This window comes from Dunckerocampus dactyliophorus, chromosome 1 (assembly GCF_027744805.1).
Source record: "Dunckerocampus dactyliophorus isolate RoL2022-P2 chromosome 1, RoL_Ddac_1.1, whole genome shotgun sequence".
Taxonomy (NCBI): Eukaryota; Metazoa; Chordata; class Actinopteri; order Syngnathiformes; family Syngnathidae; genus Dunckerocampus; species Dunckerocampus dactyliophorus.
Genome location: NC_072819.1, coordinates 33,435,190 through 33,452,990, shown reverse-complemented (window position 1 = coordinate 33,452,990; position 17,801 = coordinate 33,435,190). Strand labels below are relative to the sequence as shown.

The window sequence follows — 17,801 nt, the reverse complement described above, 5'->3', positions numbered from 1 at the left end:
GCTTTTCCCCTGGCTGTTGATGCAGACTCCTGAAGGCAAAATACAACTCTTCCCCTGACACAGGGGTACCAAATGCACTTTCTAAGGCTTCAACATAGCTATCAGGGCTAGCGTCTGAGTTGTGAATATGCACGGCCTGGATGATTTCCAAAGCTGGCCCCTTTAGGATCTCTGCAATTCTCTTCCGCTTCTCTTGGTCAGAGCAGTCACACTCTTCAATCATTAAGCGGGCCTGTTCCATCCACTGATCAAAGCCTTCCTCACCAGCTGGTGTGGGAGTGTTTCCAGAAAATGTTCTTAGACAACGAAATGCATTATTTTCGTTGGTAGTTCTCCTAGTCCTGCCTAAAACATCTCAGACAGCTCGGATAATGGACTCTGGTGTGTTTGTTTGCTTGTCTGTGAACAGCAGAGCTTGGATATCATTGGCAGTCATTCCTTCTTTCAGTAGTTTGTTAAGTTTACCTAGAAAGTCATCAGTTAGGGCCACTGACTCAGTGAAGAGAAAGACTGTCCATGCCAAACCTCCAATCAGCGGCTGCAGCTGAGGGGAAATGCGACCTGGCTCTGTCTTCCCACGGCATTCACAGAGCACTAGTAGTTGGCCTGTCTGAGTATCACTCCGGATATCCCTCACTGTTACTCTTCCCAGACTCTTCACAGTCTGTGCAGTCTCTTCAATACCAATTGGGTCAGTATCAGCAGGAACATCAAGCAATACAAGAGCATGATTTGGGTCTAAATGTGCCTCCTTACACCATCTTCTTAGCTTAGCAGCTAGCTCCAACTAAGTCTGGGTAGTCATGTCACAACAATAAATCATAAAAATCGAATACTCTTTAACGGGAAACTAACAAATAAAGTGGAAGGTATCCCAGCGGTGCCTCCGATTATGTAGCACTTTCTGTACCCTTTTTCTAACCGGGAGCACCTCAGGTTCATATACGTACTGAACTTAACTTAATTGCCACTGTCTAGAGTTATCCCCTTTTCCCAGTTTGTGATTTTTAAGTGTATATTCCAAATAAGATCAAACAACACCTTTGTGTAAATACATTGCCCAAAGTATTTAACATTTATTGCACACGAATATATATATTTTTTATTTTTTACTGACAAGAATACATAAAGTTAGACTATACACAAGGAAAACAAAAATAATAGAATAAAATACACAGTACGTCACACAAATTATATGAATTTAAAAAAAAGAAAACATTTACCACTTCAACTGGTTCAACCACCAAACAATACCGTGTTTGTGCAAAAAAACAAGAAATGAAAGTCCAAAATTAACGTTGTTACCCTTAAATGCACCTAATAATAGCACAACCTCTACACATACATTCACGTTTTACCGTCCTGGTGGGCCCACACACGTACACACATACACACCAGCTGGCGCACACAAACGACTCAATTTATTAACAATAACCCAGTTGCAGGCCTGGTCGATGCTTGGGAACGTAGTGACCAAAAATGAATAGCCGCTTCGCTCTATTGAGCTGAAAAGAAAATTGAGTACTCACAGTTCAGTCGCCAACCACTGTGGACCTCCGGCTGACGTAACGATGAACTTCCTGGTGGCGGACAAGATTGAGGACCTCGCGGATGATGTCATCTTCCTCGAGAGCGGTGCTCCTACGTCCACTCCAGCAACTCCTGGCAGAAACGATGGCGCCGCTTCCAAACGAAGCCGGAACTCTCTCGTCAATATCTAGCTTAAAAGCAAAATGGGAACACTTTTTCCAGTGTCTAGCTGCAAAGTCCTCCGTTCTCCTCAAACGAAGATGGAAACCACTGTCCCTCTCACCTTCTAGACAGTCCTTCTCTTTTCCCCAGAATAAAACTCCCGTTGCCTTCTCTACACCTCCTCTCTTTTCCTTCCCGCCACTCGACTCTCCCCGCCCCCCAAGCCAATCACAAAATAGTTGAGAAAACATGACACATAAACCTCCAATCACAATAGCAGAATATTGACCATGGCATAGATTGTGATCTATTTGATTCACAGGATGATCAATTGCATTTCAAAAGAACCACACACCAAATGTACACCCAAAATGTTCATTTCTAAGTCTGTTCAGAACCCATTACAAATATAATAATATAAGTAATAATATGAACGCATTTAGAGATAATTAAGCCATATCACTAATAATATTATAATAAATAATATTAACACCTTAATAACTAAATTGCATAGGGCTACACCTATACAATAATTCCTTATTTATAGCGGTTAATTGGTTCCAGACCCAAATGCGATAAGTGAATTTTTGCGAAGTAGGATTCCTTATTCACTTATTTTCATGGTTAGAGCATCACAAACCTGTTTACTACCTTCTAAATTCGTTTTTTCCAATCCAATCCAATCCACTTTATTTATATAGCACATTTTATAAACACTGTTTCCAAAGTGCTGCACAGACTAGCAAAACCATAAATAATAAGTAAATAAAGGAATGTAAATGTAAATAATAAGTAAAAATTACGACAATAAAAACTAAAAGATCAAATAGAAACAAAGAAACGTACTACAATAAAATATTTAAAACAAGAAATCGAAACAATAAAAGCCAAAAGTCCAAGAATTGGTAAAAAATAAATAAGTAAATTTAATTTTAAAAACTAAAATAAATAGAACCATAAAAACTTAAAAAATAATAAAAGACACAGAGGACCACACGACTCACGCCGAGTTAAAAGCCAGAGAATAAAAGTGGGTTTTAAGATGAGACTTTATCTTTCAATTGTGGGGGCCGTTTTTACATGAGGGGGGAGAGTGTTCCACAGCTTTGGGCCGACTACAGAAAAGGCCCGGTCTCCCCTGGTCTTAAGTCTGGTCTTAGGCACCACCAGTTGGAGCTGGCCTTCGGACCTCAAAGTGCGCGCTGGAGTGTAAATTTGGATGAGGTCCGAAATGTACTGAGGGGCCAGCCCATTCAAAGCCTTAAAAACAAACAATAAAATCTTAAAATCAATTCTAAAACGCACAGGCAACCAGTGCAGGGAAGCTAAAATTGGGGTAATATGCTCCCTCTTTTTGGTTGCTGTTCAAAGCCGTGCTGCAGAGTTCTGGACTAACTGTAAGCGAGAGAGTAATTTATGGTTTATTCCAGAGTAAAGGGCATTACAGTAGTCCAGACGTGACGAGATAAAAGCGTGCATGGCTTGTTCGAAATGTTGCAATGAAAATGATTTGGCTTTGGATAAAAGCCGAAGATGATAAAAACAAGAATTTACAACGGCGTTGATTTGTTTATTAAGTTTAAAATCACTATCAATGATGATTTTAACATTATTTTAACATTTAACATTAACATTATTACATTTAACATTATTACAGCTCCCTAGACATGAAATAACGCCCCTATAGTCACCTTTATACTCGTATTACCAAATATAGTAGACATAATGACAGAAAATTAAAAAACATATTAGACATAAATAAGATATAACAGAGACCCACACGTTAGCATTGGGAGAATTCCTTGTGTTTTTCTGGATAGCGTATTTCCTTTGTCTTATCAATGTAATGTAATGGCGGCTGAATAACGCCTCGTCAGGATGGTTGTAAATTTGTCAGCCTTTTTATTTGAAATTGACACAGGGCACTATGTCTTATAGGCAGATGCTGAAAACACAACATGAAGACTTCAACACTTCCTCGTTCACTCCACAGACTTATTTCCTAAAATCTACAGTAACTCTAACCCACAATGCAGACTGTCACTGCCCTCTATAGCCCACACTCTAAACAGCAGCTCAGAATTACGCAATACCCCCATCGCTACAGTAACATTACTGACACCTAGTGACTACTGTAAAATACTACATATCACGCCTTTAAATGCGTCTTCTTAATGGCTTAAATTTGTATTTTTGTTCATTTTGTTATTTTTATGCTTGAAAACACTTAATTTAGGCCAAGAAAATGTGCTTAAATATGCATGTTTTGACTAATAATAGGCCATATTCAACCATAAAACAGTGATAATTTATTAATTTATTTTGAAAAATTGTGATAGAATGCAGCCGCAAAATTTGAACCGCAAAGTGGCGAGGGACGACTGTACATAGTTTCAGTGTATATTCGCGTATGGTTTTAACAAGCTGTTAATTGATGGTACTCAAGACATACAGTATACCAGGTGGTGTTTGATGTCTAAAAATATTCTATTCTGTTTGTGTATATGTGTGTGTGGTGTGGCGTGCACTGGTGCAGACCCAGAATCCCAGAGGAAGAAGACAGTGCAAAATGTTTTGGACCTGCGACAAAACCTGGAGGAAACCATGACCAGCCTGAGAGGGGTGCCGCTGAGCCACAGGTTGGAAACACACACACAATAATAAAAACCGTAATAAGGCAAACAAGACTGTGACCATTTGTACAGAAAGGCAGTTATTTGCAGTGTTCCATTGTTGGGTGTGGTTCTTACCTGCATGAACTCTTATGAGTTTCCTAAAAAAGAAACCTTTTATGTTGTCATTTTGTGCCTGCTCTCTACTTCTCTCCCACTCTTCTGGTTAACACAGAAGAGAAGCGGCATTAGCTGACTTCAAAGCCAGCCCTGCAGTTGCAGGTTCATGACTCACAAAGACACGCAGTAATACTCCGTTTATGCATGTGTACATCTCCTTTCCTCGACTTCATTTTTTTTTGCGGCTCGTTTAGCTTCAGGACGTCAGCGTGTCTTGGTTTTCGGCCTTGTGAGTTTCCTACTCTCTCGCTCTCTGCCCCTCGCTGGGAGCTCCCTCCATGAAGAGCAAATCAGCAGATGCTTCCCTGCTTGAATACATTTTGTTTGCTTTTCATTGCATCCTATACTGTAATAACTTTGCATCACTTTTTCCTCACTCCGAGGACATTCTACAACCTGTCCCATGAGAATGATGTATGTGCAATGATGTCATATTTCTTCTGATGAGAAAAGGTTTATAGTGGTGGATTGTCCTGACAAGAGGAAGACCATCATTTTCACTTATCCCCCCCCACCACACCTATGTCTATTTTTTTATAAGCTTGTTTCTCTAAAGATTAATCTATTTTTTGATGCGATGATTCATTTAGCTTCATATGATGATGTCACATGGTTGTAACTACTAACTTGAAATGCAAATCCTGCGCTTTAATGCCTTTTTGATAATGCGTGATAGTGTGGTATCTTTGATGGCTAACACAAAGCGATATAACTATTCATTTCATACACATTTTTTAATTATACCTCTCTGAAACTGAGCATTGTTAGTGTCTCATCGCTCATGTGCACATGCACCTAATGTTGTGCCAAGTAACCTCATGTCCAGTGAACCTGCATTCATAAACACAGTCTGGAAGATAATTACAGTTTTTATTTTGTGAGCATAATTTTACTTTCTGAGCATAACTAATTTGACAGCTTTAAAGTGGTGCATTTCTTCTGCAGAACATTTTCATTCCATCTCTCATTTTCATTTGTCATTCCTTAGCTGCATGGAGGGGACCATGTGCTATGACAGTGATGAAGCTGCTGCGTTTTCCATTTCCAGTCTATCGAATCGATCCTCTCCCCTGTCATGGCGTCACGGTCAAGCAAGCCCACGTCTCCAGGCTGGCGACGCCCCATCCACGGTGGTCAACACCCCGTCGGACCTTTCCCTACGCATCAGCCACACCTCTCGCATCAACCTCATTGAAGCTCTGGATGACTCGTCGCTGCTGAAAGGAGATTACCTCAGCGATAGTGACCTCGGTGGGAAAAGCCCAAATGAGGATGATGAAGATGATGTCAATATTGATGATCTGGCAAATGGGTGAGTTGTATTCTCATTATGGCCTAAAGAGTACCTAATGACCTGCTGTGTCTCATCAGTTCTGTGAGGGAGTCGTCATTAGTAAATCACAATCACAGTCTTCTGTGACTTCCGAGCTGCTGTTACTCGCTTGCTTGTAATGAGAAAGCAGCCCTCTGGCCAAATTGTGGAGATGATGTCACAATCAGTGCACCCCTCACTGAGGTGGTCCCACCTCATTCAGCTGTAGGCCTGCCAGCAAAGCCAGCAAGCCTGCCAGCAAAGCCAGCAGGCCTACTGTACATATTGAGTACAGCAACATATACAGTAATGGAAAACTTTTGACTTTATTCTACCTCACTGATGTGAGTTGTCAAGGTCAAAACCATGTTTTCACTCGAATCAGGAAATGTAAAGGGATAGTTCGGATTTTTTTACCTTAAGTTGTATTACATCCCCATCAGCAATGTAGTACATCAACAGTGACTTATCCCCCGACTTGGTCGCTGAGCGATTTGTGAAGTTAGATTTTTTTAAGGAGGCATTTTTATGATGCAAATGTACTGTATTACTCTTTTGAACACATATTGTTTTGAGAAGCCAAACTTTAATATAAATCCTATTAATCCGCTCCAGAAAGTTAAAAATGTTAACATAAAACATATTTTTATAGATTTACAATTATAGTTTGTCATGCAGAAAACAATTTGAAATACATATAAACACATACAAAATACAGTGGTGTGAAAAAGTGTTTGCCCCTTCCTGATTTTTTTTTTTTTTTGCATGTTTGTCAAACTTAAATGTTTCAGATCATCAAAATATTTAAATATCAGTCAGTGACAACACAATTGTACACAAAATGCAATTTTTAAATGAAACTTTTTATTATTAAGGGAGAAAAAAAATCCAAGTGACTTAATAATTTCTCCTGTCCGACCTGTAGGTTGATCGTTAAAATTCAAAGAAGGTTTGAACTTTTTTGAGAGTGTTTAAACAAGAGAGAAATGTGAGAAAATGTTATTGCCTGTCTGAGAAAAGTGTATGACGTTTATGGTGAGGGATTTTAGAGCCTTAGAAAAAATATAATAAATGTAAAAAATTAAGTTGGCTGTTTTGCAGATTTCACTTATTGCGTGCTATTGTGGGAACCTATCTTGCACGATAAGCACGGGAACACTGTAAAGCCATTTCTAAAGCGTTGGGACTCCATGGAACCACAGTGAGAGTCATTATCCACAAATGGCGAAAACATGGAACAGTGGTGAACCTTCCCAGGAGTGGCCGGCCAACCAAAATGACCCCAAGAGTGCAGCGATGACTTGTTCAAGAGGTCCTAAAAGACCCCACAACAACATCCAAAGAACTGCAGGCCTCACTTGACTCAGTTAAGGTCAGTATTCATGACTCCACCATAAGAAAGACACTGGGCATGGCAGAGTTCCAAGACCAAAACCACTGCTGAAAAAAAAGAACATTAAGGCTCATCTCAATTTTGCCAGACAACATTTTGATGATCCCCAAGACCTTTGGGAAAATACTCTGTCTGTACTTTTGTCTGACGAGATACACATTAACAATTTGGAAGGTGTGTGTCCCATTACATCTGGCGTAAAAGTAATGCCGTATTTCAAAAAAAGAACATTATACCAACAGTAAAATATGGTGGTGGTAGGGTGATCGTCTGGGGCCTTTTTGCTGCTTCAGGACTTGGAAGACTTGCTGTGAAAAATGGAACCATTAATTCTGCTGTCTACCAAAAAATCCTGAAGGAGAATTCCCGGCCATCTGTTCTGTTCGTGACGTCAAGCTGAAACCAACTTGGGTTCTGCAGCAGGACAATGATCCAAAATACACCAGCAAGTCCACCTCTGAATGACTGAAGAAAAACAAAATGAAGGCTTTGGAGTGGCCTTGTCAAAGTTCTGAGTTAATCCTATTGACATGCTATGGAATCACCTTAAAAAGGCAGTTCATGCTCGAAAACCCTCCAATGTGGCTGAATTACAACAATTCTGCAAAGATGAGTGGGCCAAAATTCCTCCACAGCGCTGTAAGAGACTCATTGCAAGATATCACAAACGCTTGAGGGAAGTTGTTGCTGCTAAGGGTGACCAAACTGGTTATTAGTTTAGGGGGCACTTTTTCACACAGGGACATGTAGGTTTGGATTTTTTTTCCCGTAATAATAAAAAGTTTCATTTGAAAACTGCATTTTGTGTTCAGTTGTGTTGTCATTGACTAGTATTTACTTTTGTTTGATGATCTGAAACATTAAAGTACGACAAACATGCAAAAAAAAAGAAACCAGGAAGGGGCCAAACAAATTTCACGCCTCTGTACATATAAATGATGAATGAAAGGGATAAATGAACATTTAAGGTTACTTTTACCTTCATCGAAGACTTGATTCTTGATGTGCTGTCCTCAAAGACAAAATGTGGCATTAATATCAACCACCACCGCCTTCCTGTTTTGACATGAGTTCTTAATTGAATTCAGTAGTGTTTCTCACCTCACTACTGTCAAGCAAAATGGCTCCAAAGAAAGTTGCAATTGCCAGCATTTTGATAAAGAAGTATCAAACAAAGAAGTATGAAACACTCTTGAATTCAACAAATAAATCATAACAAAACAGGAAGGTGGTGTCCATGTGGTGTCTGGCTGCCACATCATGTGGGAACAGTTGCATTTAGAATTGTTTTATGCATGTAAAACTAGAATTATAAATCTATAAAAACATGTTTTGTGTTAACATTTTTGAGAGTCAACGGCCGATGACATCATAGACGGTCCGGTTGCCTTTTTGATCGCTATCTAATAGGACGCTAATAAGGAAGGACATTTTTTGATTAAAAAATATGTATATTAAGAATACAGATGGAGTCATGCAGTGTATTAATAACACGACAAGATGCGTTTCATATTGTACGCTAACTGGAAAATGCACGCAAACTGGCAAAATTGTGGTGTTTTTGACGTGAACCAAAAAACACACTAACTGTGGTGAACGCTAACTGAGGTTCCCCTGCAACTTGTCTTTTTTGACATGGGTTTTTGTCTATGAGAACTTGCAGCTCTCCAATGTGAGAGGTATGAACTCTTTTGCACACGATGGTAGAGAAAAGAAAACACTTTAGCTCACTGTTAACTGTGATTGTGGCGATTTATTTGCGTGAAGCTTTTAGAAAACCTGCAACGAAACTTTTGGCTATGTTGGCTATGTACTGACATCTCCAGGGTAACCACAAAACTCAACCGCAACACAGTCCAGGTCCCCTGTTGCATTAGTGCATGTGTTATCATTGCCTCCACTGTTTCTGCTAGTTGCAGCTGACAGATTGTGGTTTGTAACCTTAGTGTGCCCAGATTCATGTTTTCTAGATGTTCCCAATTAATAAATTGTATGTTTGGTCTCAAAATTCTCAGACATCATCCTACAACCCTAATGTTTGCAGTCATAGATGTCAATTTACAAAGACTGCATCAGATGGATTGTATTTGTAGTGCACTGCAACTATGTAGACTTTACTGTTACAAATAGTAGTAAAACATCATGGTCAAAGGTAATAACTGTTATGTCTATATAAAGAAAATCATCAATGCACACTATCTTAAGGAGTAAAATTCTGCCAAAAAATGTTTTGTTTTTCCTAGGACTGGCAAAAGTAGCGCGTTAACAGTGGTCACTATATAATGAATTTAACATTTTTTTAGGGTAATTATCATATACGCATCATGGCAAGCCACGCCTCTCTGTTATGACGACAGACCAGGCACAGTGTAGCGTCCCCACAGTCATACAGAGTCTGACGCTCTTTTATAACTTTATTCTGACCTGAATGCATCAACAGCAGTACACTTCCAACACCTTTCATGTATCGCCAACTCACAAACACGCCTCTAGTCCCTTTGTCATCGGAACAGTCCCACATTGTCACTAGAGGGCCACGAGATGCATCAGTGGACACTCCGAATATCACAGCATCTTTATTATGCGTGTAAGTGTGGTCTAAATCAATAGAAATGCGAAGAAAAACAATAACTGGATATTCTTATCACTCACCTTGTAACTCTTAATGCAGAAGCACAATTTGCATTTAAATATGTAAGTAAGTCACGGAAAATACACCCAAAACGTGTGAATTCAACTTAAATGATGTGGTGTCTGATTGCAACCCCTTATTGCGCATAACAATTAAAGTGTGATCAAAATGTTCTGCTACTATTAAAGAAACTAGTGTTGGGTAAATGGGTTTTCAGACATGTGTCCTATCTTTTAGCTTGATTTACATTTATAGTTAATTTGGCACTATTAATACATGCAAATATAAGAAATCCTGTCCTGTCATTTATCTTTCTTTCAATAAAATACAGTAAACATGGGCATATTTCAGACATAATTGCAAATGGTGATTTATCATAATGAATTTGAAAGCCGTGATTAATCTGATAATTTTTTAAAATCATTTCACAGCCCAGGTTTTTACTGAAAATAACATTTTGCCACTAGAGGGCAGTGCTGTAGTTCCAGTTTGTGTCGTCCCTCTCTCGCCAATTTGTCAACATGAAGCAGCTTCATCCTGGGTTATTCTTCTTTATCTCATGTTTTATTCCACAGCCTCATCCATTATACATAAAAGCTCCCCTCTGGTCATACAGAGGTCACAGCACATTGAACTTCTGTAGATACAGTATGCATCACAACAACACGTGTATGTAGCAATTTCTTTGTTCTCTAAAGGGTAAATGGAGAGGAAAATGAGATTGTTTGTCTTTAAACATGTGCTGTATGGCTAAGCGTTAGTCAGTCGATGTCTGAGTGACTAACTTGACTTACAGTATACTGTATCCTCTGTGTTTGTTTATGGTGACTCTACAATGACCTGTCTGACACACAGACCCTGCACGCACACTTACTGAGTCAGGGACCCCTCAAGTTGCTTATACATTTCCTGTGCAAGGCCTCTGCCTGTCTGCTGAGTTCCATTTACATCTGGAACCAAAGCCCTCCCTAGTATTCCCCCATACTCTCACTGACACACACGTCATTCTCACTGTGGAGCAGCAGGATGGGAGATCATAAGGAGGTCATTCCCTTGAGTATGTGTGTGTGTGTGTGTGTGTGTGTGTGTAGTTAATATACAACACAAGTGAGGTGTGGTCCAATGTAAGTGGTGGATTTGTGCCTCAAAATCTGTTCACTGGTGAGGAATCCTGACATCTGTAAGTGCGTCACATAAATCATTGATTGCGAAAGGTTCCTGGCTTTGTTGAAACATCGTTTGTCAAGTCTGGAACTTTATAGACCGGTCTAATCCAGTGTTGTGATTTTGTGGCCCATTTAATGCACAGGTCAGATTCCTTTCTCTCTTAAATCCAGTTCAGCAGCAGACAAGCAAAACAAAGATGAGCAAATGGGTATGTTGTTTTTGTTTTGGTTTGTAAAAAGACTTCTGGGTCTCATCTGGCCTGGTGAGTACTAAGTATTGATTGGCTTTGTTTATCTCCTATTAATAATGATTTTAACATGCACAAACACACACGTGTCCATGACTGCATGAGCGTGTGGCTTGTTTTCTGCCCTGCTGGATACAGACTATTTGCTTTCTGCTTGGTTGAGCTCTTACCCTCAGTCATCTCCCATTAGTAAGATCAAGGTTTCCATGGTTACACTGTGAAACAAACTGGTTCAGTGCATCAGCCTTGTGAATTATGAATATCGTCATGTGACGCAGGACATACACACACACACAGACACGCACAAACACACACACAAATGTCCGAGAAGCTTCTTATAATGTGATGGTGAAAGTGTATTGACTTGTGTTGACCTGAGTGTTATTGTTCATTCATTCATTCATTTTCTATGCCGCTTAATCCTCATTAGGGTCGCGGGGGTATGCTGGACCTTATCCCAGCTTTGGGCAAGAGGCGGGTTACACCCTCGACTGGTCGCCAGACAATCGCACGGCACATACAGTATAAGCAACATTTTACACTCACATGGACGATTTAGAGTCTGCAATTAACCTTACATGCATATTTTTGGAATGTGGGAGGAAGCCGGAGAAAACCCAAGCACGCACGGGGAGAACATGGCAACTCCACACAGAGATGTCCAACGGAGATTCAAACCCAGATCTTGCCGGTCTCCTGACTATGTGGCCAACATGCTAATCACCGTGCGGCCTGAGTGTTACTGTTTTTCTGCAAAAAGTAGAAGTGAACTCTTCTCCTTTTACCCGGTACAGGGAACTGAAAGACAAAGAGAGGGGTTTAATTAGAGATGTGCAATGTTTTGAACACAAAGGATACTTGAGTGAGGCTTTAGTATCATGACATTACTTTCAAGTCATGGCCTAACTAGGTGTCGTTATCTACCTTTTCTTCTGATGATTATTCGAGCATGACAGTAGTCCAGTGCCTCTAATTAAGTGTAGCTCAATAGACCTTGTCACTATCTCAAAAACATTGTACCAGTGTAAGACAAGCTGACCCCATCTACTGGCCAACATAGGACAGAAACTTCTCATATGCACACACACGCACACACATGCACAAGGGCTCCCTCCTGTTGAGAAGCCATGTCTGACTCAGAATGCTGTCCTTTGCGACCCCCACCCAAAAAGCAATTCAGCACTCTGCCCCACCCTATACACATTCACAGTATTAGTAATGATTGTGGGATTTATTAGATACTCTGACTGAAAAGTACACAGCATTGGCCCACAATTGATCCTTAACAACTTTTCTTATATTTTTTTCTGATACTTTATTGTCTCATTTTATTTTATTCATAACTGCAAAAGAACGCTGCACAGCTTAATATGCATTTTTTTTTACCATTGATTACTTACAAGCTGGGAAGCAGTAGTTTTCTGAGTCAGAGTGGCACATGTCATGTGACTGCAGTAAAATGTTGACAGGAAGCAGTGTGATGTGTGGTTGAGGAGGTTGACAGTGCGTGCATTGCACTTGTCAGTACCTACCTGCTCCTCTCCAGGCCTTGCCAGCTTCATGCAGCTCTCTTTTGATTCTGTCTGCTCAGTGTAGCATGTAATCAATTACTTGCCATGTCAAGACAGCAGTGCCCCTTCTATCTTTGTTTTTTATTATTATTATTGTTACAGCACAATACCTAGGGGACCAGTGAACACATCGTAAACTATTTACAACAAACACAAAAACACTTACAGTCTACAATAATAATATAGTAAACTGCAAATTCACCAGCTTGCCTTTTTTTCTTCATTGATGATGTAACTGGCACCATCTGTAACAGTAGAGCACTGCTGACAAACAATTTAGGCATTAATCTGTGTGTCTACTAAAGTGGCACAAAGAAAGCGCCCACCCACCCACAGACATACATACGTGCATACACAAACATTAACAGATTTAAGAGGGTAACATATGGGGCTGCGAGAGGATTTGCAATCCCAGAACCCTCATCCTGACACCTCCCTTGTTAGTGAGACGCCTCTTAGACCCTGTCCACACAAAAATGCTCCTGGGATTTATTTATTTTTTTGGGTGGGTTGAAAAAACATCACTTCCACACTGTAGTGTGCATTAGTAAATAGTTGCATCCAGACAAGAAGGGATCACTGGGAGAAAACCATCTAATGCAGAAGGCGCACGTACGCGTGGCACTATAGACAGACGCACAGAGGGAAACACGTGACACACCAAACTATAGAAGAAGAAAGAACGCATCTTCCGATTGGCCGCCTTGCTTAGCCTTACAACCAAGTCACCCACTGGGGTGAGTCGTGCCAATCGAAATACTCAGATTATGTTGACTTGTCATCAAAACTCACTTCTGGTCATGTGATGGCAACGGTTCGGAGACGTCATTGTTTTCAGAAAGTAGCAGTTTGCTTGTCTACAGGGGAACAACAAGCCAGCATTATCAGATTTTCCCACTCTGACAGGCGTTAAAAAAAAATACAGTTTCAGGTCAATGAGAACGGCATTTCCGTATGGATAAAAGACTGAAATTATAAATTACTTTTCCATTTTGACCTGAAAATGTTTCTGTGTGGACAGCCCCTTATTCTTTTATGTTATAGCACGCATTGTTGGAGGAACCTGGAACCTCTTTTTTAAATACCTTGTGTTAGGAAAATAATATTTTCCACCCTGTGTTCAGACAAAGTAGGGTGGTTGCAGGGTGGTTGACAGACTGGAAAATATTCCATTCCTAACACTTGCATGTTTTCAAGACTGGACAAATCTAAGTCTAAATAGTGCCTACGCTGGCAAAGAACAATGTATCTGTGTGCTTTATCTCATTTATTCTTGTCAGTCAACTGTCGGCAAAAATGTATTTACTGAGTGATTTTATTAAGTAACATATACAAGTAGATTTTAGAATAACTGTAAATTGTCCATAGGTATGAATGTGAGTGTGAATGGTTGTTTGTCTATATGTGCCCTGCGATTGGCTGGTGACCAGTCCAGGGTGTACCGCGCCTGTCGCCCGAAGTCAGCTGGGATAGACTCCAGCATACCCCTGCGACCCTAATGAGGAGAAGCGGCATAGAAAATGGATGAATGAATGTTTGCATTGATGTTTATTGATTGAATTATTAGTTGAGTGCCTTAAAATAAGTACAGTATAGATATAACTGTTTAATCAATTAATTTAATAACTTAGTGTGTGATTACAAGTGGTTTATAGAAATAATGCTTTATTAAATAATTAGCTGTGTAGATGAACAACTGTTTAAGTCTGTCAAAGGATCACTTTTGAAATTGAGATGAATAGACATTTCATTCATCTCCAAAAAAGCAACATGTTTTGTATGTACGATATATTTAATGTTTCTGTATTTCTGTTGAATTACATCAGTGGATATGACGCGTACGCCTGTGGCGCTACGTACGTTACCGTACGTGAGGTTTATGTAGGGTCACTTGTTAAATTATTGGATATTACCCATTCTTTCTGCTGGATTTATCCTCTGGACTTCATAAGAACCACGGTACAGTGGCACCTTTGTGGTCGCCTTGGAGTCATCATAGTGCGTGGATCCCTGCGTGGATTCTCCTGGATCCAGGTACATCTGCGCTTTTATATGATACATTTCCTTTTTGTTTTCATTCATCATAACAGGCTTTGCAATCTTGGCGGTATATTTATGGTGTTTATTGAATAATTCCAAATCCAACAATGTTTTACATTTGGTTATAGTATAAACTGTGATTGATGTTGCTCACCCAAGTGTGTTCAACGACCGTTGCAGGTTTAGAAAGCGCAGAGAATGGTTCTTCTGGGCATGTTTTGGTTGTTTCCTGAACTTTTTTTTGACCTTATGATGGACTATCTTAATAATAGCGTTTTCCAAATAGTAGTAGTTCTGAAGTATAGTAGATATCAAGAGATTAGAACCTGACCACACCAAGCACCATGGGAAATGTAGTTTTTAGTCACATATTAGCCGCAAGAGTCAAAGTTTGAGAAAAAAAGTAGCACTTTATACACCGGAATTTACGATATGCACCCTTGACATTAGCAAGTGTCATATCAAGTTGACTGCAGTCAGTTGTTTCAGGAATGCTTGGCTATCACTCCTGATGGGCTCCACAGAACTGCTTAGTTTGAATGTGATTTGTTCCTGTGAAACATACTGTTATAGTATGAAAAGCACATGTTCTGGATCGGCGCATGGGATCACTTAAACTATACGATTATATGAGGTGACTATGAGAAAACAAAATCTACCTTTTCTTCCTCTATGCCACCCACCACCCATCTGAAGCCCAAATCCAAAATCATGGCTGCTCTTGCCTTGAAGCTCCTTCTACTAAAGCCTGGTAAATCTCTATGGCGACGTTATGGCGTAATCCCTACTAATCCCTGGTTTCCCTTGATGGCAGGTTTGAAAAGGAATAAGAGAACTGGGGGACTTGGTCAGCAGTCCACAAGGATACGGGGGGATTGCTGGGCTATATCAGCCATAGTGTGCGGAAGACCCCCACATAGTTCAGAGGGATGTGTTACCATGTCAACAATATGAGCGAGCAGAGGAAATAAACACAGTGCATGTGAGGTGACTCAGCAAGTCAAAGGTCACAACTTTTGTCCAATGTCCAATTTCGCCACATTTCCTTTAAGGACAGGGACAGAGCCTTATGATTTAATCGTCCAATTTAGCCAACGGAAAAGATGAAAGTGGAGTAACGACCTGTGAGCAACAACTGATGGTGAAGTTGATGCTTAAAAAACATATAAAGTTACATGGCGTAGTCAACAAACCTTTGTAATATTTTAGAGGAAAATCTCAGACCAGTGGTCTCAAACTCATGACCCCTAAGCCATTTACAGACTGCCAGAACATTTTGTGGGCCCCTACTTTTGTATAAGTGCAGCCTGTGAAGCCTGGGAAGTTCAGAGGCACTTCCAGGGGCAAGCGCAAGTCAACGCTTAGCTCACAGTGAGCTTATCACACTGTGAAATGAACTAGGGGGGTCACTAGACAGATCACTTGCCACAATCACGGTGCCAACACAAAAATGACAACACAACATGTAACAGGTAATTAAACACACATAGGGCAACTACTACTCTGGGGAATAATAAACAATAACTATTGGTTTAGTTTTGAACATGCATGAAGGTTACAATGGAATGCATCTCATGAATCGTCCTTTCACAGTTCCACATGTCCAAAAGGAGTAGGAAGAAGTAAAGCTTATTTAATCCTACCCCCCATCCATTCCACATCTTGTACAGTACATATTATTCACTTCCTTCATTCCATGTCATATTTTTATATAATAATCAGTCTAATAAAAAATAATAAAAATAAAAAACAAGCATGACAGAAGAATCAGTGTGATGATCAAGACTCTTCTGCCTTGTATTTAGCAAACATCAACTGCTTGTATTGTTTTTTGAATTTGCTCATCTCTGTACATTGTTTGAGTTCCTTACTCAATCCGTTCCATAGTTTAATTCCACATACTGAAATGCTGTGGGTTTTTAGCGTTGTTCTCGCATATAAATGTTTTAAGTTTAATTTTCCTCTAAGATCATATTTCTCCTCTCTGATAGAGAAATACCGTATGATGTTTTTGGGATACAAATTATTATTAACTTTATGCATTATTTTAGCAGTTTGAAAATGTACTAAATCAGCAAATTTTAATATCTGTGATTTTGAAAATAAATGGTTTGTATGTTCTCTATACTTGGCATTATGAATGATCCTCACCGATCTTTTTTGCAGTACAATGAGTGAGTAAAGATTACTTTTATAATTATTGCCCCATATCTCCACACAATAAGTTAGATATGCTAATACCAAGGAACAGTGAAGAGTGTGGAGTGATTTTTGTTCAAGAACATATTTTGCTTTGATCAATATTGAAGTATTTCTCGCCACCTTTTGTTGTACATATTTAATATGAGATTTCCAACTCATTTTTTCGTCTATTATGATCCCCAGAAATGTACAGTATTTTCTTTCACTCTTTCAATGTCCACTCCGTTTATTTGTATTTGATTGTACTTATCCTTTCTGCTATTTCCAAATAGTATTATTTTAGTTTTACTTAGGTTCAAGGATAATCTGTCTCTGTCAAACCATAACTTTAATATGACCATTTCATCCTTGACCTTTTTAATTACTAGTAGTTCTTGTGTGCTTTCCCCAGAACAAAAGGCAGTAGTATCATCCGCAAATAATACCAACTTTACATCCTTTGTTACTTTACAAATGTCATTGATATACAAATTAAACAGTTTTGGTCCCAACATGGACCCCTGGGGTACTCCACACGTAATATTTAAACTCCCAGATGTATATTCTCCTAGCTTTACAAATTGCTTCCTGTTTGCTAGGTAGCTTTTAACCCAATTCAAGACTAATCCTCTGATTTCGTACCTTTGTAATTTTGTTGTTAAAATATTGTGATTAATTGTATCGAAGGCTTTAGTCAGATCCATAAATACTGCAGCTGCACATCTTCTGTTGTCTATAGCAGTAGTCATTTCCTCCGTTATTTCAATGAGTGCC

General features: G+C 39.5%; 1 protein-coding gene across 12 annotated transcripts in view; it reads left to right on the top strand.

Annotated features, from left to right (window-relative positions):
• Positions 1-17,801, top strand: part of LOC129186146 (neuron navigator 1-like) — a 115,225-nt gene that overhangs the window by 42,112 nt on the left and 55,312 nt on the right. For 10 of the 12 annotated variants that reach the window (XM_054784235.1, XM_054784318.1, XM_054784562.1 and 7 more), the window contains 2 exons: positions 4,229-4,331; positions 5,473-5,796. In XM_054784235.1, coding sequence (XP_054640210.1) covers positions 4,229-4,331; positions 5,473-5,796 — 427 coding nt within the window. The remainder of the gene's footprint in view (positions 1-4,228; positions 4,332-5,472; positions 5,797-17,801) is intronic. The other 2 variants (XM_054784652.1, XM_054784813.1) reach the window with 1 other exon arrangement.